The 26035-nt window shown below is 35.9% G+C and overlaps 1 protein-coding gene and 1 long non-coding RNA gene across 5 annotated transcripts; both read right to left on the reverse strand.

Annotated features, from left to right (window-relative positions):
* Positions 1 to 2622: 2622 nt before the first annotated feature.
* Positions 2623 to 11982, reverse strand: LOC128243754 (uncharacterized). The gene is made up of 14 exons (XM_052961681.1): positions 11795 to 11982; positions 11376 to 11516; positions 10998 to 11103; positions 10490 to 10628; positions 9889 to 9973; positions 9013 to 9186; positions 8752 to 8825; positions 8005 to 8187; positions 7653 to 7826; positions 7263 to 7418; positions 4346 to 4432; positions 3950 to 4133; positions 3136 to 3341; positions 2623 to 2896 (listed from the first exon to the last, which is right to left on the reverse strand). The coding sequence occupies exons 1-14, from the start codon at positions 11942 to 11944 to the stop codon at positions 2638 to 2640; spliced, it is 2118 nt and encodes a 705-aa protein (XP_052817641.1). The 5' UTR covers positions 11945 to 11982; the 3' UTR covers positions 2623 to 2637.
* An 8653-nt stretch (positions 11983 to 20635) lies between these two features.
* LOC128243861 (uncharacterized) lies at positions 20636 to 24359 on the reverse strand. Of its 4 annotated transcripts, none has more exons than XR_008262925.1 (4): positions 24235 to 24359; positions 23415 to 23526; positions 22742 to 22811; positions 20636 to 21380 (listed from the first exon to the last, which is right to left on the reverse strand). It is a non-coding gene; the product is annotated as an uncharacterized LOC128243861 (long non-coding RNA). The 4 variants fall into 4 exon arrangements; XR_008262924.1 differs by having other exon boundaries at positions 23137 to 23526; XR_008262922.1 differs by lacking the exon at positions 20636 to 21380 and having other exon boundaries at positions 21632 to 22811.
* Between the last annotated feature and the right edge of the window lie 1676 nt (positions 24360 to 26035).

Here is a 26035-nt window from a genome sequence, read left to right on the forward strand (position 1 = left end):
AGTCAGCCGAGCCAATGGCAATAGTGCATCACATTCCCTAGGTATACTTGTAGAATTCAAACTTGGATGTTTTAGCCTGCACCGTCCACTCTCAGGATATACGACACACATAACCACGTTCTATATTACCTCCAGCTCCAGAAACAAATATGCAATATCGCGTTGGAAACGCCAATTGTTTCTGCTTTGCGTTTTATTCTTAAGTATGTTTATTTGATATATTTTATACATTAAGATTGCTATGCTATAAAAAGTAGGGAAATAGAATACCTTTCACAAATTTTAATCATAGACTCTTAACATAATATGTTTACCTTTGGCACGCTATCCTTATATTTTTTGTTATCTAACTATGTTAATCATTAATTACTATGAACGTTTAGCCGTAAACGACTTTCATCAGACACAATACAGTTGGCCATGCATGGCCTTCGCATTTAATACCCTTCCTCTTAACATCATAGCTTCCTCTTAACACAACCGCGACCTACAAAAATCCTTAAGGGTGGCCCCAGGTATCTATTAAAGTAAATGAACCACAACGGTAAATGAAATCATTGTTACGTGCTTCACATGCTAACATTCATCAATACATTACAAACATTTGAACAGATTAATAGCTTCGTCGTAAAAATACATTCGTTTGTAGTGCTATGTTATTAACATTTCCATTGTATCATCAGCTATGCGTTACGCTGAGATACATTAATTGGAGGCCGATGTCAGGAAGACATCAAGACGTAAAAATAAGTTTCCTGCCTTAGATCTATAATCCGAAAGACTGTTATAACAACGCTGAAATCAAGTTGTTATAAGATGTGTTGCTTTAATTGTTACGCAATTTATATCTTATTTAAAATCAGCATTGTAAGGCACGTTAGACAGTAGAAAAACATGTATTGCATGCTCTTTTCTGCCATAAACGCGGGATGACCAGAAAATGGTTTGCCTTATTCTCCAACAGTTTAATAGTTAGAAGTTCTGTCAAAGCCTGCTTCAATATATTGTTGGGTAGAAATGAATATTTGTACAAATAGGTTTCACATCATCTGTAATTAACTAAACGATTTTAGTGACATTTCTTGAAAGACCTTACTATTTAGCTGATATATGAGCATTATATGTAGTTCGTTTATAAAAATGTATAAATTGTTTTTTTTATTTAGGTATATTTAATATGTAGTTAAATGTATATTCGCATATAACGGGTTGAGTGGCAATGAACTCGTTCACTGTGTGCATATTGTTAAGGAGACTGAAATAAACTATAAAACCGAGATATTTGTTTTAGAGCATAAGGAATAATTATCACTTCTCACATCTGGGGCTGAGACAAGATCTGCGGTACTGCTGAATGATCTCATAATATTTAACACATTGTGTCATTATTTTTCTTAAGGCAAAAATATTATTTGATTGTTCTGAGAAGCAAGCAGCATTTAACACACGTCCTATGTTATCAAGATCTGTATAATATTTCAGGATTATATTAACACAGGCATGTTTTGTTAAAGACAGCGAAGGTTAAGTAACCATTTTTATCTTAAAACGTTGTGCTATACTTTCGGTGCACCTTTACTTGAACCACGTGTCATGAGAGAGGTACATCATGTTGAAACATCGCAAGGTCTTGATCAAAGTCAAGAACAAAACAGAAGGTCTAGGAGTTCAAATGTTTTTAATCAGCTGACGTTCTAACTGCCTTGGCATTTTAGATTTTCATAGTATACGGATACGAACAGATAATCAGGGTCAGCAGAGTTTAGAGTGGGGAATTCGGAAGCATTGAAAGGCATCTATATTGGCATATGTATGTTGCATTTTTCTGAAACTGAATGTGGGTGACGACAGACTCAGTTGCAATGGATCGATTATGGGGACAAAGGTCGCAAAAAGGTACACATTTAAAAAAAAATAATTATACAGCACAAAATACATTTTATCAAGTAGTGTACATGTAGCATAACAATGACTTATTCCGATACATAGGCTATGTCAATATAAATACACGTATCTTTGAAACATTTTATTGGCACATCATTGTATTATGTAAGCACGATTAATATATTACAAGTTTTATATTTGATCTTCAAAATGGATATGTAGAACCAATCCTGGTCGTCATGTATAGTCATGCTATAATTTCTCATAAAATACCTACAAACAAGACAGTTAAAAACTTAAAATAAGCGAAACGAGTTGGACTGTGTCAAAACTATCCTGTAAAACAGGTTTAAAATGAATACTTTCACTACTTTACTAGATTACTATATTATTTTTCAGTGATGGCGTTTTGATGGAAACATATTATGTGGTATACTTAATTTACTCGCGAGGCATGAATTGGGCTTAGTTCTAATAAACTGCATCGTTCTTGTAATTTGGGCGACGATTATTCTGAAACGTATCAAGCTAGAGGCCATCATGGCTATTTGTATCTACATCTTATTCAATATCTTCCTCATGTTCAGAGTTTTGTCTATGCATAGAGTTCCCCTTAGAGAAACTATAATCAATTGATACCTCAGCACTTTCAGCAAATTCAGATTTATTTTCATCACAATTTCCTGATAGATCAACAGGGTTAATATCTTGTTTGTTGGCTTGTGAATTTCTAATAAAGTCTTGAGAATGTCTTCAAATATTAGCACTTTCTTTGGTTATGACATTAGACTCCTTAAGTATGTTATCAACCTCATCTTCTGGTATGCCGCCAGATAAGTCCCTGATCAAGCTGTCAAAATCTTCTTTCGGAACAGTACTAGGTAAGTTTGTTGCTTGACCCGTCCTTGCCCGCCAACTTTCCCTACCCACTCCCGTAGGCTGTACGCTGCGGTTAAATTGCGGCCATTCTACACTTGAGCCTGACGCCTTCACCAGGCTGCCCAATTTCTCCCTGAAATAAGTCGCTTATAATTTCGCAACAATGTAAGAGTTGTATGTATCAAAATACTAAAACCGTGAATGAATGAAATAGTAAACTATCTATACATTTTGAAAAGTCGTAACCTAAAGTAAAACATGGCATTGAATAAAAATGTGTATTATTCTGATGTCGACCCAAATTGGCATGCAAATTTTAGTTAAAATTTCATGGTTTGGTCATCGTTCGAAAAAAAAACGGGTAAATCCTACTGTATGTCTCTTAGTGTGTTTTCCTGGCGGGCGAGTCGCTGCTGGACGGTAAGGAGGGACAGGCGGTGCGAGTCGATCGATTCCCAGACGTCCCGAACATACTTGCTAATCTCGTTTAGGGGAGGCGACTCCCACTTGTCCAACACGGATTTCATGTCCTCTATGTCTTGACTCGGTTCATAGTACGTGTTCCGGTTTAAATAACGCTGCAAACATCATTCTCATATAGTTCTAACTATTTTGCAAACACGTAACCACTTTAAAACATTTCTGTTAAACAATTATTATTAATTTATTGAATAAAGTCAAGTTGAAACCGTACTGTACATGTTGACCCCAAAAGCCTCATGCGTGTATAGTAAAACGGCTAATAAGCCTTTGTTTATGTTCTACTCTGTATGAACTACGAACAAGAGCGTTTTCCGGTTAAAATAGCGCTACAAAAAATCTCATATAGTTCTTGTGATATTGAAAATACTTCACCACTTCAACAAATATCTGTTAAACATGACGTATTTTTAGTCCAAACCTTACTATACATGTTGAATTCAAATGTCTGACGCTTGAGTATTCAAAAGGCTCATAAGCCTTTGTTTATGTATTTCTCTGTATAAAATACGAACAAAAACGCTAAAGAGCAAGATTCAACGCTCCTCTGTTGAATTTAAGTCAACAGTGGCATAACTCAATACACAATTAAAGTTAGAGTTATGGACCTTGCTCTCCATGCGCGTATTCCTTCTCGCAAAATCTGTTTCTTTAAATACGTAGCTTAAATGCCTAAATAAGCATTAAGAATGCTCCAATAACATACATGTCCAAAGACGAACGAGTTGAGCTCTACCCTGGAGACAATCCAAGCACGGTTAGCCTCGAGGCCTCGCTGGGCGTCCTGCTGTACTTTCTGATACGTGTCGGTGAGCTGCGCGATCAGGATGTTGAGCAGGATCACGATACACGTGAACAGGAAGCACAGCATCAGTATCACGCTGACAGTCCTGGGAAGGGCAAAACTGGTGATGACATATACAGTACATGTAATTGTCATATGAAAGAAAGCTATTTCAACTATACTAGATTGACGATGTGTGTACGATTTAGTGCATTCAAGGTAATCTTGAAGTGAGCCAAAACCATATCTTGATATGATCTCATGCATACATTAAGCTGGGTGCATTCTAATAGACGAAACAATTGCAGGTGTTTTTACCCGTATCCATTATCGCCTGTGTATTCCACGACTGGCGCCGCCTCCGTTAGGGACCGCACACCAACAAACAGGATCCCCCAAAACGTGCTAAGTGAAAAGAAAAATGATAAACGCATTAATCTGATATTTACGAGACAAATTAGCAAAAGTCTAGCTATATATGTTTTAAATTGTGGAGGAAGTCAATGGCGTATACAGATACTCTTTCCTATTTGCTATGTACAATGCTAGGATTGGTACAATTTCGGTAAGTGTATATATTGTGTAATTAGAACATCTAGATTATAAATGTTGAACGAGGGACAAAATGTATGAAGTAACATAATAGCAGGTATAAATCTTGATAGGAAAAGAAAGCAAAGTAGAGCAAATAAACTCAAAGAAGTAGGGGAAATTAAAAGGGATATTATATGGGGTTTTGAAAACACTTTGCACAGAGTCCACTGTCTATGTAATAGTAGAACTGAAGTGATGTGATGCTTTGATGCAGTTAGTTGCAAATTGCAATGACTGACAGCTCGTCACGACATGGATGACATGAGACGAAGGATGGAACTAGGTGTAAACAATTGGAGATATGCAACCATAATTGATATCATTCTGTTCATCGTAGGGTCGGTATTGAGGAAGAGCGGAGAGTGATCAATTTCACCGCATGAACAGAATGGATTCGTATGTATATAGTATTTAAATTAAAAGATGTTTATTCTTTCAAATTGCCACAACGAGCCCCTAAGTCTTACATGCAATATCCGATATCAAGATGCTAAAATGAGTCCTTAGCATATCCGATATCAAGATGCTACAATGAGTCCTTACCCTTGCATTATATATCCGATATCAAGATGCTACAATGAGTCTTTAGCCTTGCATTATATATCCGATATCAAGATGCTACAATGAGTCCTTAGCCTTGCATTATATATCCGATATTAAGGTGCTACAATGAGTCCTTAGCCTTGCATTATATATCCGATATCAAGATGCTACAATGAGTCCTTAGCCTTGCATGCTCTATCCGATATCAAGATGCTACAATGAGTCCTTAGCCTTGCATTATATATCCGATATCAAGATGCTACAATGAGTCTTTAGCCTTGCATGCTTTATCCGATATCAAGATGCTACAATGAGTCCTTAGCCTTGCATGCTTTATCCGATATCAAGATGCTACAATGAGTCCTTAGCCTTGCATTATATATCCGATATCAATATGCTACAATGAGTCCTTAGCCTTGCATTATATATCCGATATCAAGATGCTACAACGAGTCCTTAGCCTTGAATTATATATCCGGTATCAATATGCTACAATGAGTCCTTAGCCTTGCATGCTTTATCCGATATCAAGATGCTACAATGAGTCCTTAGCCTTGCATTATATATCCGATATAAATATGCCACAATGAGTCCTTAGCCTTGCATGCTTTATCCGATATCAAGATGCTACAATGAGTCCTTAGCCTTGCATTATATATCCGATATAAAGATGCTACAATGAGTCCTTAGCCTTGCATGCTTTATCCGATATCAAGATGCTACAATGAGTCCTTAGCCGTGCATGCTTTATCCGATATCAAGATGCTACAATCAGTCCTTAGCATATCCGATATCAATATGCTACAATGAGTCCTTAGCCTTGCATGCTTTATCCGATATCAAGATGCTACAATGAGTCCTTAGCCTTGCATGCTTTATCCGATATCAAGATGCTACAATGAGTCCTTAGCCTTGCATTATATATCCGATATCAATATGCTACAATGAGTCCTTAGCCTTGCATTATATATCCGATATCAAGATGCTACAACGAGTCCTTAGCCTTGAATTATATATCCGGTATCAATATGCTACAATGAGTCCTTAGCCTTGCATGCTTTATCCGATATCAAGATGCTACAATGAGTCCTTAGCCTTGCATTATATATCCGATATAAATATGCCACAATGAGTCCTTAGCCTTGCATGCTTTATCCAATATCAAGATGCTACAATGAGTCCTTAGCCTTGCATTATATATCCGATATAAATATGCCACAATGAGTCCTTAGCCTTGCATGCTTTATCCGATATCAAGATGCTACAATGAGTCCTTAGCCTTGCATTATATATCCGATATCAAGATGCTACAATGAGTCCTTAGCCTTTCATACTTTATCCGATATCAAGATGCTACATTGAGTCCTTAGCCTTGCATGCTCTATCCGATATCAAGATGCTACAATGAGTCCTTAGCCTTGCATTATATATCCGATATCAAGATGCTACAATGAGTCCTTAGCCTTGCATGCTTTATCCGATATCAAGATGCTACAATGAGTCCCTAGCCTTGCATGCTTTTTCCGATATCAAGATGCTACAATGAGTCCTTAGCCTTGCATTATATATCCGATATCAAGATGCTACAATAAGTCCTTAGCCTTGCATACTTTATCCGATATCAAGATGCTACAATGAGTCCTTAGCCTTGCATGCTTTATCCGATATCAAGATGCTACAATGAGTCCTTAGCCTTGCATTATATATCCGATATCAAGATGCTACAATGAGTCCTTAGCCTTGCATGCTTTATCCGATATCAAGATGCTACAATGAACCCTGAGCCTTGCATTATATATCCGATATCAATATGCTACAATGAGTCTTTAGCCTTGCATGCTATAAACTCGAAAAGGATCATCAAAGTAGGAATGAGATGGAATCATAGTCTCGCTGAGGAGATTACTGATTTGTAAATTAAATATGGAAACACGTTCGGAATAACGAGTTTCTGATGGAAGTTCTAGACCTTGATGATTGAGGGTAAGACGAAATTTGAATACAATTGTGTGCGTCTTCGTGGAATATTACATCCTGTGAGGTTTCATACGATATATTTCCGGCACGACGTCACTACCAGTTGAAAATTATGGCATACCTTGTTTCGTCATGGACGTTGAGGCCGGAGTCACCACGAAGAGCGAGATAGAATGACACGGAGAAAGCGAGGAGGATAACGAGGAACACCAGACCAAACTGCATGAAGTCATATGCAAGGATCCGGAAAAGGATCTGGGCATAGGCACCGCTCTGTCTATCAAAACAAAAATGATAATGGCATTATTGACTTAGTATGATACAGGTAGTCATAAATGTGTAGGCTTTAAAAGCAAACAGGTTTATCGTTTTCAAGAATGGAAAACAGGAAACCGTAGAGACTATCAAGTTCGATTCAAAAATTGATCAGGCATGTTTACGAATGCGGTTTAACATTAAGTATAATATCAGACAAAGGATCCTAATTTGTTTTCAATGTTTATGTCTTTACCTAAACACAGCGGCAAATTTGAATATCCGCAATGTCCAGAGGAGGTATCCGAATGCAAGCACGTGCCATTGCGCGATGTTATCCGTAAAGCGAAGTGGAACAGCAATCAGGATGAGGAACGAGGCGGAGGAGTCGAACCAGTTAAACATGTCGTGGAAATATTCGATTCGGTGCCTATACATGTAAGACGCATACAAGTGTTAAACAATATTAAAGATTTATAAATGAGTTATTTGACTCACACACAAAATGAAAATTGTTTATTGCATACGTCTAAATTTAAACTATTATATTTATATACACCTGAAGCATAAGCATAAAACAAATATCTGCTTTTAAATGTTTCCAGGACCTTCTCAACTGATTGACTTCCGTGAACAATGTGAATGCGACCATGATCAGCGACAGGGTCTCAAAAACGGCTCGTGCCACGTGTAGGGTACCATGGTAACTTGTTGGGTCCGGGGTCATCACTGACGTCACCGCTGCGAACGTCATGCAGAACAGCGAGAACATGAATATGGCCGTGTTTATTCTAAATAGATTATAAACAGCATATTTGTAAGACCCGCATATACAGACCTGTACCCTGTACACAGTCGTTCAATCATATTTAATAAAATAAAAAACACACGTTCTACAATACACGTTTATTTGTTGGTAAATATGTATTTATTAGTCATCAAGTGTATTGTTTTCCCAACTGATAGCGTAGCAGACTCTCAGATCTTAACCAGATATAGACTGCCTCACACTCGATCCGCAGACCACAAGATTTAAACCCGTTTGCATACTCTCAGATCTTAACCAGATGCAGACTGCCTCACACTTGATCCCCAGATCACAAGATTCAAACCCATTTGCATACTCTCAGATTTTAACAACTTTGCATATTCTCTAGAATCTGTAGATCATGATGTTACAAAAGTCCTAAAAAATATTCAAAGAGCTGATTGGTAGTTTGGTAGCAAAATTCATCATTTTAGTTTGTTTTTTTCGTTAGTGAAGCAATTGTATCTTCATGTAGTATACTTTAGAAAACAATGATTACTACTATGGAACCATAATTGCAAAAAAAGTTTATATTTTAAATGCATACTCAAATCTTTTCCCAGCATATGATTTCCACTTTCGTCGAGTAAGTAAACGGACTGTATCATGGTACACTATGTTCTGTCAAAATCAAAGGTAAAGTCAAACATATAAATATAAAGAAAAGTAGATGAACGGCGCAAATATTCTGATAAAACTAGGTGATTAAAACACGTGCATTTAGAGAGCAAATAGAGAAGCGAAAAGAACAAGGGTAAATACCCAAATTATTTATGGCCACGCTCAAAATATAGTAATGAATTCTTACCTTATTCCCCTGTTTGGCGATGACCTGCATGCAGGACTTGTCGGTGTGTTGGAACTGTGGGTGGTCGGGTGGCCGCCCAGACTCGTCCGCCTCCAGGACGCCGTAATACACCCTGATACTGTCCGCGGAACCCTGTGGCTCGATCATACAGTCCAGCACTGACAACACCGTTTTCTAGGTAACACAATATTGCAACTTATCGTTCGTTGTGAAGATAGTTGTATTTTGTATTTTAATTGCCCCAACATTTGTTATAAGGCCACAGTTCAGAGGAACAGTATCATTGACTGACAGGGCCAATGCCATTGAAATCATAAAGACGATACTATAATATAACTCAGTGTAATCATATATCTAGTATATTATTCCAAATGCACAATAACTATTTGTAAGTAGACAGATTTATTTGGTATTGCTGGTTTGTTTAAAGGATTAATTGCGGGGTTGATGTCATTATCGGGGTATGAACTCAATTGGGCTGGTGAAAGTGTGTGGAGTCCGAAGGAAACATTTTTTTTCAAATGACGTCACAATAACGCGGGAAAAGATCAACCACTTGAAATCACTTTTAAACGTAAAATTGAAACACTTATTGCAACAATACATTTAAAATATAATGAATTAACACTTTCAAAAATGTTGATTAATATTTTACGGGACCTGCTGACACAACACAAACAATAATACGATCAATAGTTTTCATGTATATTGTTATGCGATAGATTGCGATCCGAACATATCCGCATATATGGCGTTCATCGATTGATAAACGCGATTGCCGAAAGGCAGTTTATTTAAGAAATGGAAGTTGAGGTGTAAATATTTTGGAATAAACAATTACTTTAAACCGCATGTATATAGCATACACCGGATTACCTGCATTTTTTTAGAGTTGATCAGTTCGTGGAGTCGGAACTCGGACTCTGAGTTTTCTTTTTTAGCCAGAAAGAGACTACGGACACTGCAATAAAATGTTACGATTTATATATTTGATTATGGTATCTAGATTCATTTTGTAAAAAATACGACGGAGGCGAAGCACGCCCATATCGTTTAAATTTAAGGTTGTGGGTTATAGGGATAAGGATAGACAGGCATATTAGAAAGAGCCGATTTACAATTTTATTTATATGTCTTTAACGTTCGCTGCACAAAATCAGACGTGATATTTGGTTAACTAAATGTAAACCTTTATATATACTTAAATTTTAAATACGCCTCATCAATTCATGACTAATGATGGGGCAAAAAAAATCAATTAAAATGATTTCCTAAGGAATTAATAGATTGGCGTTTGAAAAACGCTCTGATAAAAAGTTGTAAAATCGGATTAGATAATGATTTTTTTTTCTTTATATTGACCTTGTTTTTTAAACAATATAACAGTGGTCATATTCGTCGAAACTAAACCATTAAACAAGCAAATGACTTGGAACAAGGTATGAAATAGCTAACTATAAAATATACGAGTGCGTACAATTTATTGGGCATGTATGCCAGAAGGAGGGCGGCGAGCTCGTCTTTCTCTTCATTGAGGGCGGTCCCCAGGGCGAGGCGTTTATTTTTATCCCGGGAGTGCGAATAAGCGTCGTTCTCAAGTAGCTTGCCAGCCACACCTGTACATGCATTGGAACCATTAGTTAAAAAATATTAATTCAGTTCAATGTTAAACATAAATGAATCTGACTAAATTGAAAGATTTGCATTTAAAACGCGCATATGAGTTTCTCTCTATGCTCTATGATGGTGTTAACCATTAGCATTTTTATCAAAAAAGGGGCAAAAGTAAACAACTTATACAAAGGTTTGAAGAGGCAAGTTATATGTATTACTCTTTCGCCTTAACTCATCGAATGTGAAGCAGTAGAACACTTAAGGTACTAGACCAATAATACTCGATGCAAATATAATGTATCCATATGTTAATACAGGTTTCAAGGAACGGCTACGGTTTGAGTGAGAAGCAACATTATAAACGTTCACACCTTTGAGTCCTCGCTCGACGGCAAAGTGTAGTGGTGTCTTGAGGGATTCGTCCGCCGTGGAAGTATTGGCGCCCCGGTGGATCAGGCTGTTCACCATCACTTGGATCTGAGACAGAGCAAATGTCGGGTGTTTGCAATGATACTATTAGAATACATTTTTTGGTCGGCTTGATCGAGGGATTACAAACTGTGTGAATTAGACAAAAAACAGGGCGTTTGTTTATTTCATTTTAAAATGGCAGCAGCCAATGGATTTGTGGTCACAGCAAGCTATCTTTCATTATATTTCTTTTTATTTCGGCAGATTTAAAATTGCACACGTACACTATTTTCGAGTGTACCATCATATTTATACCAGTGAATTATAATATTTTATACCTTTGACTCGATCTTTAAGTGTTGCAAGACGTAGATTAGCGCCTTGTCAAGATCTCCGGTCTTTCTCACTAACTCATCTGTGTAAACTTCCGTTTCCGCTTCCTGTCGACCAATCGAAAGTGCTCGAGTCTTTTTGGCAACCTTCAACAAAAAGAATGATAACACGCAAATTTATTTAAACCGTTTTGATGAGGAAATCTGTCAAAAGGTAAAATACAATTAATTTTGCTCTCTGCTTTCATAACTCTTTTTAAATTTAAATAAACATGTACTATTAGTATTAAAATACAATTAATGTAGTGCTGATTTATTGAAATGATCTCTACTTAATCTCCAAGTTATTTACAATAGATACAATGAGAAATGTGTTTCCTTAAAATGAAAGCAGATGATTTAATGGCGCGAGACTCTGAACGAACCTCTGTATGAAAGTCGTCGGAACCCGCCGAATTGCCGAGTCCCGCTGCCAGGGACAGTGATCTCTCGCTTCTCAACAGTCTATCTGACAACAAACCGGAAAAATGAACGCGATCATCATGTGAATGCGTACGGTGGCATAAAGGTGACATGTGTATGTTTTTATTTATCTCGTGCGCACGACATACTAAGTCGTGCGCACGAGATACTATGTCGTGCGCACGAGTTACTATGTCGTGCGCACGAGTAACTAAGTCGTGTGCACGAGTTACTAAGTCGTGTGCACGAGATACTTAAGTCGTGCGCACAAGAAACTAAGTCGTGCGCACGAGATACTCAAGTCGTGCGCACAAGACACTATGTCGTGCGCACGAGTTACTAGGTTGTGCGAGATAATAACATTACACGTCTGAAGCTAATATTAATTTAAGTACACGTTTTGGAAACTTTAAGGTAGATTTTAAAAGGTGTTGGTTTTACGCTGTCACATTTAATTTACCCCGAGGGTCGTATATACGATGGATGGTAGCAACATCGTTGGTCAGAACCCGTAAACCATTGGCAATGCAACGTTGACGCATGACTCTGTATCCATGCAGAGGTCCAGAATGTTCAATTGCGTTGCTTATAAAGTCAACCACAGTACAGAGGGTCACCATAGACTCTTCGTCGCAACATTCATCCGCGTAACACTCTATGTAAATGTCTGAGTGATATGTGTATATTATGCTGATCGCCTAAACGAAACCGAATTTCTTCATACGTTAACCCTGCATTAAAATATAATAGAATACAATCGTTTCTGCTATCAGCCATTTTCAAACAACATTCACGTATGTAATGTGTATTCTGATTGACTAATTATGTCGTGCGCACGACTTAGTAACTCGTGCGCACGACATAGTATATCGTGCGCACGAATTAATTATCTCGTGCGCACGACAAAATAACTCGTGCGCACGACATACTATCTCGTGCGCACGAATTAATTATCGCGTGCGCACGACATAGTTACTCGAGCGCACGACTTAGTAACTCGTGCGCACGACTTAGTAACTCGTGCTCACGACTTTGTATCTCGTGCTCACGACTTAGTATCTCGTGCGCACGACATAAATAAAATCATACACATGTCACCTCTGTGCCACCGTAAATGCGTGATGACACAATCAGGTCTCTTTAACTGCACATACAGTTTAAACAGTGACATGATGTCAAATGTTAATGAGGATTCTATTTAAAAAGTACCACAATAGCATCATTCAGTTCAGCATTATAAATTTTACAACGATTATGAAGAAAGTTATGATACTAATATGATACTTATACTAAGTCACTGTAGTTGGCATGATGTCGCGCGAGAGTGTGTTATTGTGTTGGCGTGGAAACCGGAGTACCCGGAGAAAACCCACTTCATCGCTTGGTGACCACTAACGAAACTCACATGCGCCGAGGCTGGGAATCTAACCCGGGTCGCCTTGGTGAGAGGCGAGTGCGCTAACCGGACAGCATCATTTCAAAATGAACGTGTTTATATCTTTGTGTATAAGTTGGTGTGGAACCGGAATTGCTTGCACATATGAATTTTCTTCCAGCAACAATGTTGACCAGCCGATCCTTTCCTAATCTATATTGTTGATGTAAGCCTTTGCCTTTTTAGATACGTCAATAAAGGAACTATTAAAGGAACTTAATATAAGCGAGATACATTTATTAGTGTTGTGAACTGCTACCACTTTTATAACTTTCGGTAATATTAATATATACATGTATTTACATTCACACTTCATTCCTTAACGATGGTTGTTGTTTATCAATTGCACTTTATTTCTGTATAAAGTGCAATGGCATTTCCCATCGATATCGCGTGCGTTTGTTCGATACTTCTGTCCTGTCATTGGGCGCAATAATACCAAGGGGCGGGGCATATTTACTACGGAACTATTTTTTTGGATGAAATCGTAGTACAATTATTGGCAACATGCAAAGCTGTAATCTGCAGTAAAGCAGTTAAAACAAAATAAGCAACGATAATTTGATTGATTTTAATGTAGATAATTTCATGATGGATGGAACAGTTGAAGAAACGTAAATGTGCTTAAAAATGCTGTTAAATGTCACCAAAATGCAAAAACACTTAGTTCAAAATAACCTCTATAACGGGTGCTTGTGTGACGTCATGAGTGATGTCATTGAAAAAGTTTTACATTAAGCTCGATTCGGGCCGCAACATAACTCCGCAGCTGCATTTTGTTTCGACGCCATTTTTTGCAGTGTACATTCGTTTTAAAAGTGTTGTTTTTTCGAAAAGTGACTGGATTAATGGGATTATTTACACAAAATACCTGTTGGGTAATCAATTAATTACCTATTCAGTCCTACTTTAACCATTATTTGTTTTGATATTCTAAAATACGTTTTTGTGCAAAAGTTTGCATCGTTGACCAACTTTCGGTCAGAAACCAGGTCGCTCAGCCATCATTGTTATGATGCGGGCCCTGAAAGCGCGTATGTAAAACAAAAAACCGGGCATTAACGTGCGGCACGTGAATTTACTGAATAATGCACGTTTTCTACCGATAACACGCGGGTTTTGCGTTTTAATACACCACGATAACGGACCGAAAACACACATTGTATGTAATAATACGTATTCATAATATTCTTGACCTTGAAAAGATAGAAAATAAACATGTAGATAAGGAACTATTTTATCTGTGCATTCATTGTCGTATAAAATTAGGTTACGATAGCTGTTCTAGTTTACCCACCGTTGAGAACAACGAGAGAAGAAAAGAAAAAATGTTCTTGAATAATCAATTTATTTAAGCAGAAATTTAGATTTAAATGAATGTAAATATAAGTATTAAAATTCGACATGTTGAACTCCACCAACATTTTGAACTGCGCCATTGCATACCATACCCCAATAAAATGCAACATGTCAAATTTTAACCCTTAAACAATTTTTACTGGTTTTACAGACATACAAAAAGTTATTTGCACACATACATACACACACATATATATATATATATATATATATATATATATATATATATATATATATATATATATATATATATATATATATATATATATATATATAAATATATATGCTCTTGACTTACTTTCTGGAGCTTTAAAAAAGAAAAAAAGGCAATTTTAGTACGAGAGTACTACTAGTATTTGTCATACTGCAAGTAAGCAACAAATACCAATTTCACAGAAAACACCAAATTCAGAGAGTCGTTTGTATTGCTTAAAAAAGAGAAATTTAATTAAATGATTTTTAAATATGTGTATTCCTTAAACGATAGATAGGTTAAAAAGCATAAATGAACTATTTGATCGGACCCACAACCTCTTGGCGAAGAAGCGGTCATCCTTGCCACAAAACCACTCTTACCTTCCAGATGGACTTTAATCATGGTCTCTAAATATGGATATTATAAATGGTCATTTTCTACCCAGGAAACGTTCTAGAACATAATTATGTAAGCTATAAGCTTTCATCAACAAAAATAGTATAAACCAACTAATGGTTTATATGTGAACCGGAGGTCATGGTTACCTAAGTCTTCGAGTTCGATGTCGGAGTCCGAATTTCCCGTTTCCTTGCGTTGTTTTCGGCGCAACTGGCCGCCCTCCCGCGCCTTGTTCTTTACGACGGGCATCGCTTCCGCTGTCACTCACGTTTCCAATGGCCCGAGAGGGGGGTCCGGTTTGACTGGAGAGTGTATTAAATTGTATTAAGAATAAAATCCATAGTTCTAAAAAATCAAATGCTAAACAATGCATTCGCTTGCATATGTCGTTTGTTGTCGATATTACGTATGACATAGTTCCATTGCAGAATTGTATTGATTTATGGAAGTATTAAGTAACGTATATAGTAATTTACGCCAGACAACAGGTGGAGGCCATACTATCAACAAAAGTGTTTTTCGGTCGATTTTTGGAATCGTTTACTCTGTTACGAGGGTCCTTCCTAATTCTGTAAAAACATACATATTGACACCACAATATAAAATCGAAATCGATTAGTTGTAAGCTCACAATAAATATGCCCTTTGTACACACAAACGCATTTCTGTAATCCTTCAAATCAATGAAAAAAACGTCAGAGTAGTCTGCCTTAAGTACTTTTCATTGATACATTTCACTTCACATATGTCATTTCAAGTATGACATCCCCGCCACGAATACACAATTTTTAGACTATGCCATGAAAATGTAAATAAAACCTGAATCTAGTGCACTGAGTATTTTTTATTTTTTTTAACAAAAAACTCGAAAACACATTTGGGTTGGATATAATACAATTACAAAAATCCCTAGTGTAGTGATACCACTGACCGCATGATTCGGGATTCGAACCACTCAACGCCTAGAGTGGGTTCAAACCACAGACCGCCAGGTGTTTGGTTCGAACCACTGACCATCTAGAATGGGCTCGAACCACTTACCGCCTAAAGTGGGCTCGATCCACTGACCACCTGATGTAGGGCTTGAACCACCGACCGCTTTGAGTGCGTTCAAATCACTGACCGTCTGGTGTTTGGTTCGAACCACTGACCGCATGGTATTGGGCTCGAACCATCGGCCGCCTGTTTATAAGTTATGTGCGCTACAAACATGTCAACTTATTTATCTTAGTGCGCACGTATTACACTCATTATTGCATTACTTGCCATTTGAATTATTTTGATCAAAGGAACATAACCAATCAGGCTTAATTTGTTACAACCGACGAATATTACTGGCTATTTCTGACTCGGAAATAACCTTTAACTCGAATTTCTAATTTTATAACATTCGCTTGAAGTTAGTCAACTTTACGATATCATGTTGAAAGATCGTTTATAGGATGGCCCATTATTATCAAATTCCCCGATCATTACAATATTTAAACCTCAACTTCCATTCCTTAAATGAACTGCCTTTCGGAAAAAAAATCCGTTCATCAATCGATGAACGCAACATCTTCGGATATGTTCGGATCGAAATTCATTGCATTACAATATACATGAAAGCTATTGATCTTGTTATTGGTTGTATTGTGTCTGCAGGTCCCGTAAAATATAGATCAACATTTTTAAAAGTGTTATTTTATTATATTTTAAATATAATGGTACCTGAAGTGTTTTAATTTTACGTTTTAAAGTGATTTCAAGTGGTTGATCTTTTCCCGCGTTATTGTGACGTCATTTGAAAAAATGTTATAGTCGGGTCGTTCTATTTACAGAATCGGTAAGAACGGATTACTGAAAGTTTTTTTTAAATGATATGAAGAATTTTTTAACAATTCTTGAATGAAATAATGAACTATTGGTGTAAATATAAGGAATGAATTGCAGGGTTGATGTCACTGTCGGGGATATGAACGCAATTGGGTTGGTCAAAGTACGCGTGGAGTCCCCGCAATTCATTCCTTAAGTACTAGGTATGCGTAGATTGCTCATACCTTGTATTTCCACTTACATGCCCCACAATGCTCAATATTCTCAAAGGCTAAGAAATACTCTGAGCTTTCACCACAAAGCCAGTCTATACAGCTTAGAGTTAATAAAGAGCTGGCCAGGGGCCGTATTCAATAAGCATCTTAGTAATAATTTTCAACTTAGTGAAAAATTGCCATTTTTCTCATCTGAATTTTAAGAAAACGAACAATGTTTGTACTCCAAAAATATGAAAGTAAGCAAGAACAATATATGCATATGAATAAATCTGATGAAAAGTAGCGCGTATTTAAAATAATAGTTGTCAAAAATTACGAAATTCTCACTAAGTTGAAAATATTCACTAAGATGCTTATTGAATACTGCCCCTGCGCTTTATTCTTAAATGTTTATATCTATATCTCTTATAAACTGAAGATGCTTTTCTATGAAACAGCAGTGTTTATTAACATACATCAGTAAATGCATAATGTCTTCCTGAAACTTAACACGTCTTGAAATTGAACAATAACACGGACAAGTACAAAAGTTGCTGCAAGATGCAGCAATTGGATGTTAGCGCGGGCCAACTATTGGTTATGCAAGTCTTTATGTAGGGTCAGAACGAAGTAAATAAAGTAAGGGCTAACATTGATTGTAGCTGTCAGTGAAATGAAGTTGCTTAAAAGATGACAGAATTGGGCTGTTGTTTCTGAAATGAAAATAAAACGTAACACAATAACAATTGTACAACTGATGGTATAGCTATGACAGAAACCATAATTGTATCAAATAACTTTATTCATGAACTGTATCAATATACACACACATTTATAAAATACAACATGGTCACAGTGGTGGTTTTCTTTTGGAGTGGCTGATATGATAGCTGAAATTTTAAATATGCCAACATGATTTGTAAATTTGATAAATTCTGGGCAAAGTTTGAAACGTTGAGAATTTGTACTTTGGTGAAATGTTGACTTTAAACAAGAGTAGCACCAAATGTTTATCCAAAAAACTAATTAATGACATGCTGCTTAAAACAATGTTTATTTTTTGGGTAATAATCCGCGAAAAAAAGTTGACCGGTATAATTAAGTGTTACAAAGCCATTGTTTCTAACTGAAACACACATAAAACTGTTTGCTTATGAAACAGGTTTCAACACAATTAAAAAAATACATTTAACATAAACTAAAAGAAGTCGGTTATCCATGAGCTGAAAGAAAGAAATGTGACCATCATTATTAATGTCATTTTCCTTGTTCTGTGGCTAGATGATTTATAGGCATGCAGGATGGAACAAGAAAGCTGTTCTAAGAAATGTGCAACGTGTACATGGTACTAAGTGTGAAAAAAACCCCACCCTGATCCTGAAATGAACATGCTCTTAAGAATAAAATAACATAAATAGTGATTTAAAAGTATGTGGACACAGAGCAATGACTTAGAAAACAGTGATTGAAAAAATAATCATATTATAAGCTTTGGAACATACTTAAGAACATATAATATACAGAACATACATAATACACTATATTATTATTACACACAAGTATTTTGAACATACTTAAGAACATATAATATACATAATACACTATCAGTATTTGCATTGTTGGTATTGGTAATAGCCAAAATGACAGAATTGTTTAAATCTAAAGAGAAGATATTACAAGAAGTATTTTTAAGATATTGAAAAGAAATGTATACGGTTCTGAAATGGAAATTAACATTTTTGTCAACACTCAAGTCACATGTAATAGAAGTATGAACATTTTAAAACAAAAGAAAGGCAATGACTCAATAGGAATACAATGATACAACAGGAAGGTAAAGTTTAGGTCAAGACAGTTTTAAGTTTTCCAAAGGAAACAAGTTTTGCATATAAGGACATTTATAGGTAATAACATTATGTAATCAACATGCATTATGCACTTTTAAGGCATAAGATATAAGCAGATGATGAGAAGAATGTGATGCAGGTTGATAGTAGTATGACTAGGAAGGTGATCACTTAATGTGTGTGGAAATATAATGACGCAAAAGATTTATGAAGAAAGTGCTGAAAATTATAGGTTACAATGAAATGAAGTGAGGAATATGTTTTAATACATGAAAAATGAAGCATTTGTACAAAGTTTAGTGGAAGACTATGTGTTAATGTTATTTCGCCTGTAGAACTTCTCAATTCTTTAAAATATGACATTGAAATATAAGAATAAATACTGCATTGAGTATTATTGAAATGTGAACATATGTACAAACAAGAAAGAACATGAGCAATATGACATTTTATATACATTTTGTATACAACAAAGAGTAAAAAGCATGATAACAAAAAATACAACAGAGTTAGTATGTATGTTGGGAATGGTAGAGTTGTACTAAAATGTAATAAACAATAGAAAGAATATTTGTTATAATTTGGTGTAAGTTCGACATATACATTATGACCAATACATGGAATAAGAATGCACACAGACAAATTAAAACAATACTAAAATACATGCTGCCACTATTTCACTGAAGTATTCACAATGTACAAGAAGACATAGGCAATGCAATAGAACAGGCATGAAAGAAAAGAAAAATGAAAATACATGAAAACCTAGTAATATGTACCTAGTAAGGAAATGCACAGTATTTGAATGTTACTATTTATAGGGTGATAAATATCTTTTACATGGGGGGGGGGCTTAATTGACTTAGTTTCAGTTGTTATGTTGGAATTAATTGGGTTGAAAATAGGTATATTTGTTAAATGATTTACTAACTTAAAAGTTTGAAGTTGTCAGACCCAAAACTATAAATGATATGCCTGGAGTTTTATATTATCAGACAGTATAAGCATTGCTGATATGGTTGATAGCCAAAATGCCATTATTTTTTAAAGTTTGAAAACCCATAAATCTAGAAAATGAAAAACAACAACACACAATGGAATGGTTAACGGTCATGCCAAAAAAAGCAGGGTTAGATGAGAAGTTGAAACAGGCATTCATTTTTAAGCATTATGAATTCTAATGTTTGTAAATGGAGAGTCAGAGCCTATAAAAGAGACAGATTGAACGTTTTGACACACTTTTTTTTATTTTTTGACTTGAAAGGAGCCATATTTGGCGAAAATCCATTGAAACCAGTTATATAAGACTGCTGACAAAAAAAGATTGCAGATTTTTATACTTAAGTTCAAAAATTGATGTTTTATGCAATTTTCTTAAACTGTTAGTAACAGCTTAAGCCATAAGACATTAATTTTCAAAAGGAAATATAAAAATCTGTGATTTGATCTTTTGTCAGTAATCTTAAATCATTTGTTTGCGGATATTTACACAAAATTTGCACGTTCCAAGACAAACAATAAAAAAAGTTGTAAAAATGGTAAATCTGTGAGAGTGCAGCTTTAAGCAAAATAGGTAGTAAAGAAGGGTGACATGGCAAAATGACATAGTGATATAAATACAAGTATTTCTTGTAAATTCACATTTTGTAACTGTTTAAGATGTTGAAAAACAGAACATTGTTAAATATATGTACATATAAGACATTAAATTAAACATTATTTGGAATTAAACTTAGCAAAAGCATAGTGATATGCACAGAGCATTATGTCAACATCAGTGTTCAGATAGACAAAACCTTGAGAGAGAAGTCTTATAATACTGTCAAATGTCTCTGATTTTAGGAATATGTTTTGGAAATAATTATTGAAATTGCAGAACATTTAAGAAAACAATAGGAAGATAAGTAATCATTATGATGAAGTAATTAAATAATGTAAAGATTCTGTAAAGTCATATATGGTGACTTTAAGATATTGGCACAACTGTAACTGAACATATTGACATAATGGTAAAACACAACAATGGCAAAAATGGAAGTACACTATTTTATAAATATCAAATCTCAAATCCCCCGCCACGGAGTGGGGTGGGGATTATTGGCGGATTATAGAAACACTTCGTCAGTCTGTCTGTCCGTCTGGCTGTAACATTTCGTGTCCGTGCTGTAACTTACTTATGCATTGATGGATTACCATATTACTTGGTACAAATGTTGTCCTCATACTCGTGACCGCGCTATAAGCTCTTCCTGCATATATCAAGTCTGGTCACAGTATGCCAGCCTTAACTGTTAGCCTTAACTGAAACAGTAATCTATTTTTAGTAACAGTAGCCTCGACCCTAGGGGGCCAAAAAGCATCCATTAAAGCTCTGCATAAACATGCCCCATAAACTAAGTTACCATGTCAACCCTTACTTGAGTTATTCAGTACTTACCATATTTCTATTTTGACCTCTCGGGGTCAAAAACACAATCTCAGGAAAGGTCTCTATAAACTCTTCATATATACCAAATTGGTACCAATATGAAGAACCTTACTTATGAAAAAGTTATTCAAAAACAACCCTTTTTTTAATAATAGCAACCTTGACCTTGATCATAGGGGCCTCAAACGCATTCCCCAAAAAAGGTCTCCTTAAACTCTTTGCATATACCAAGTTTGGTCTCTTTATGTCAAACCTAGCTAAATTATTCGATACATAAGGTGACTTTGACACTGTCCTAACACCAGCCCATCCGAACAGTGACACAGGTCATTCTAATAAATAATTTTCCCTTTATGAAAATGTGGTTAGGAATATAAAAATGTGCCTTTCAAAAGAAATTAAAAAAAGAGTAAAAAAAACACATTCAAGGGCAATAATTTGTATTTAGGCTAACATGAAGTTATGTTCCTTGTTGTAAGATGGTTGTCAATAATTCTGCGAAGTATTAAGTGCATTGAATGAAGGTATAGAAGTTTTTTTTATTAAAATCCCAACTTGCCCTAAAACTTTAACTTGCCCTAAAACGTTAACCTAAGTCATTCAGGGGCCATAACTTGTATTAAGGATAATATAGAGTTATGTAACCTCATTGTGTGATGGTCCTGAACAGTTGTGTGAAGTATTAAGTCAATTCAATGAAGGGTATAGAAGTTATCAATAAATATCCCAACCTGCCCTAAAATTTTAACCTAAGTTTCATAGTCAATCAGGGGCCATTATTTGTATAAAATATGACATGGAGTTATCTTACCTCATAATGTGATGGAACTGAACAACTGTGTTAAGTATTAAGTCAACGGAATGAAGGGTATTGGACTTATAAGTGAAAATCCCTACTTGTTCTAAAACTTGAACCTGCCCTAAACCTTTAACCTAAGTCAATCAGGGTCTATAACTTGTATTAAAGATAATACAGAGTTATGTAACCTCATTGTGTGATGGTCCTGAACAAATGTGTGAAGTATTAAGTTAAATGAACGAATGGTATAGAAGTTATTAATAAATATCCCAACCTGCCCTAAAACTTTAACGTAAATTCGATAGTCAATCAGGGGCCATAGCTTGTATAAAGGAGTTATCTTTTCCCATTATATGATTGCCCTGAACAACTGTGTGACGTATTAAGTCAATTGAATGAAGGGTATTGGACTTCAAAGTGAAAATCCTAACTTACCCTAAAACTTTATCCGGAAAGCGACGCCAGGGCTAATAGTATAGCCCACCTCATTCTTCAAATAGTTGAGCTATAAAATGTGATAATATATTTATAACATGTGTTTTCTCTTCAAAAACAGTAAAACAATGTTATGACATCACCACAAAATATATGTATCACTTTATCGAAAATACTTAAGGCTTGCTATTTCATTGATGTTCTGAATTAAGAGTCATTTTCCTTCTTTTTTTAGCCAAAATAACATAGACATTGATCTTACCTACACTACACACAATATGAATAGCCGTTTATTATATGTTCAAATATTCAAGAATATTTTAGGTAACTGATCGAACAACTTGTACTTCTATATTCCCACTCTTGACCAGTGGTTGTGTACAATTTCAACATACCGGTCAGGTTGCGAGAAAAACAAATTGCCTTGTGTTGATTTGATGTAGTGTCAGCTAAAGCATTGAGGCAGGTTGTTTTGTTAAGAATCAATTGGTCTTTTCACGCTTGCAATGACAAGTTTTCCATTTGCAAACTTTACTCTAGCGTTTATAGGGAAGAGCACTGTGAGGTAGAAGTGAAGTGCAGTATCGTCACCGATTGTTTTCAGTTCAGGTATTGTGACGAGGTGTAACTCAACTGTTGATGATAAAGTTGGAACAGTTTCCGCATTTCATACCTACTGCTGCGTTTGATAACAACCTCAGCTGTGCAATAGTAGGTCACTTGGGTAAGGGACTGGCTCTAACATAGAGGACATTTGTCAGGGTCCATTTAGTTGTTGCCACACTCTAAAAAGATATGATAGGAATTTGTTATGATATCATGATTGATAAGTAAATGTAGCACTGAAGACCTGATAACATGAAACATGAGAAATAAAATAACTCTAAACATTAAACTGAGGTGAAGTTGAGGTTTCAAGGTTGATTTCATAAGCTTTTGAAATGTGAATTGACAGTAATTTGCAATTTGATGTCAATTCTGAATCAGGTTATACAAATCAAAGATTGATACATGAATTGCAGAATAATAATTAAGATTAAGTATGTATATACATGTAATGATTTCATTAATTTATTCAGCCATTGAGTTAAACAATTTTGTTAGAAAAGTGAAAAAAATGTTATTAAATTTTTAGGAAGGCTCGTTTAAAGGTCATGTATATCAAAATGATGTCTAAAAAAAGATTATATTGTGAAATAATGTAAGCCTGTAGAGTTTTTTTTTTAAACGGTATATGAAATTGTGAATAATTGTAAATACATTCAATTATTTATTGAAATGCTTCGAAACATCCATATATTTTGTTTTATTAAAGGTTGAATGTTAATACCAAAAGCAATGCTATTTAAAGTTGCAGTAAAAAATTTGCCTAGCTTTAGTTGTGTTACATAACAAAACAAAATGCAGAAGGTTTTGGATTTCATGTTTAATATGAATGCTGGCTATTGTTTGAAAACCATCAAGTTAACAGGAAATTTAGAAAGAGAACAAACCTGGTTTTGGGCAGTGGGGCAGCACTGATATTTGTGGGCTGAAGAATACTCATTTCTTGGAACTCCTCAGTCCTGGCCCATTATTGTTGGTGCTTTTTTTTGTCATCTTGAAGCCCTATCTGTTCAATATATAGCAACTCTTGTGGTAGAAACTGGAATGTAGGATGACAAATATAAATATACATTTTATTGAGACAGAATCCCGTAAAACATGTTTATTATTTTAAACTAATGCACCAGTCAATGGTGAGTTAAACACAACGTTATCCTGTGTTCTATTCAACTACAAACATTTATACAAAAACGATTTCCGTTGACTACTGTAAACTAATAATAGACTTAACCACATTGTAACCAAAACATTCCTGATAGCCAAACATGGGCCACACCTTCAATACTCTTCTTTTGTATAACAAAATCCGCGACTTTCTGAAATTGTTTAAGCTAAGGATGGTCTGAAGCATCCGGGAAGTAAATTATCAACAACGGAATTTGGAGTAATCACTGTAAGGCTCTTAACTGGCTTATTAATACAACCTTTATACATTTATTCTACATTTGTTTAATTCCAACTTTCGAAAATACATTTCGGTTGGATATCACAACACCTCTAAAAACCCTAGTGTCGTGATCGAACCACCTTCTACCCGTTGCTGGCTCAAACCACTAGCAGCCTTGTGTGGAGCTGAAACCATTGACCGCTTGATTCGGGGCCCGAACCATTCACCGCATTGTGCCTGACTACTTGGTGTTGGCGAGGACAACAGACCATTTGGTGCGGATTTGAAGCTGGAATCACTGACAATAAATGCGGTTATCAAGCTTCTGATTGCCTGGCGTTGTCACTTTAAAGGAAGTCAACTTTACGATGACTTGTTGAATGATCGTTTGTAAGATGCCAATTATTTTCGGCTTCCCCATTCGTTTAACTGCAGTCAGTAAGATTGACCAGTGCCCATCATGCAGCACATTAACTACGATTACGCAGATATCTAATACTTTTAAGTAATGACGTTGTTTATGCACATGTCCCACAATGTTCAATATACTCTTAGACTCAGAAATATTCTGAGCTTTCACCACGGAAAAGCCTGTCTATTCTGATTAGCTCTAATAAATAGCTGACCGGCGCTTTATTCCTAAATGTTTATATTATAGACTATATCTTTTATAAACTGAAGTTGCTTTTTATGAAAAAGCAGTCGTTATTAACAAACATCAGTAAATTCAAAAGGCCTGAAATTTAACACGTCTTAAAATTTAACAATAATTTAAACAAATTGCTCAAATCACTAGCAGCCTTGTTTGGAGCTGAAACCACTGACCGCTTGATTCGGGGCACGAACCATTCACCGCATTGTGCCTGACTACTTGGTGTTGGCTAGGACAACAGACCATTTGGTGCGGATTCGAGACTGGAATCACTGACAATAAATGTGGTAATCAAACCACTGATTGCCTGGTGCCTGACCAACAGGTGTTGGGCTCGAACCACTGACCGCCTTGTTTGGATCGAATCACTGACCACCAGGTGTAGGATTCGAACCACTGATCGCCTAAAATGGGCTCGAGCCGTCATAAGAGGTAGAGAAACCGCATAGCAGACCGACAGATGAAACAATTGATTAACACGGTTGTTCCTCTTATACACTCCGGCATATCATGCATAATAGACTCATGGACAGACGAATGTTTAAAACACGTCACGGGATCAATATCACTCCGGCATAGCCGCTAGAAGGTCTTTATCGTGGATTATTGGACGGACGAATAGAAAGCCAGACTCAAGTTTACTCCGGCT

Source organism: Mya arenaria, chromosome 8, assembly GCF_026914265.1.
Source record: "Mya arenaria isolate MELC-2E11 chromosome 8, ASM2691426v1".
NCBI classification, from domain to species: Eukaryota; Metazoa; Mollusca; class Bivalvia; order Myida; family Myidae; genus Mya; species Mya arenaria.

What these genes read in the sequence shown, in the direction of transcription:
- LOC128243754 (XM_052961681.1), bottom strand. Translation starts at nt 11,944, where the DNA reads ATGTCACCTTTATGCCACCGTACGCATTCACATGATGATCGCGTTCAT. An exon ending in CGTCGAGCGAGGACTCAAAG is followed by an intron (nt 10,629 to 10,997) that starts GTGTGAACGTTT and finishes ATGCATGTACAG; the next exon opens with GTGTGGCTGGCAAGCTACTT. An exon ending in TCGCCAAACAGGGGAATAAG is followed by an intron (nt 8,826 to 9,012) that starts GTAAGAATTCAT and finishes TGATTTTGACAG; the next exon opens with AACATAGTGTACCATGATAC.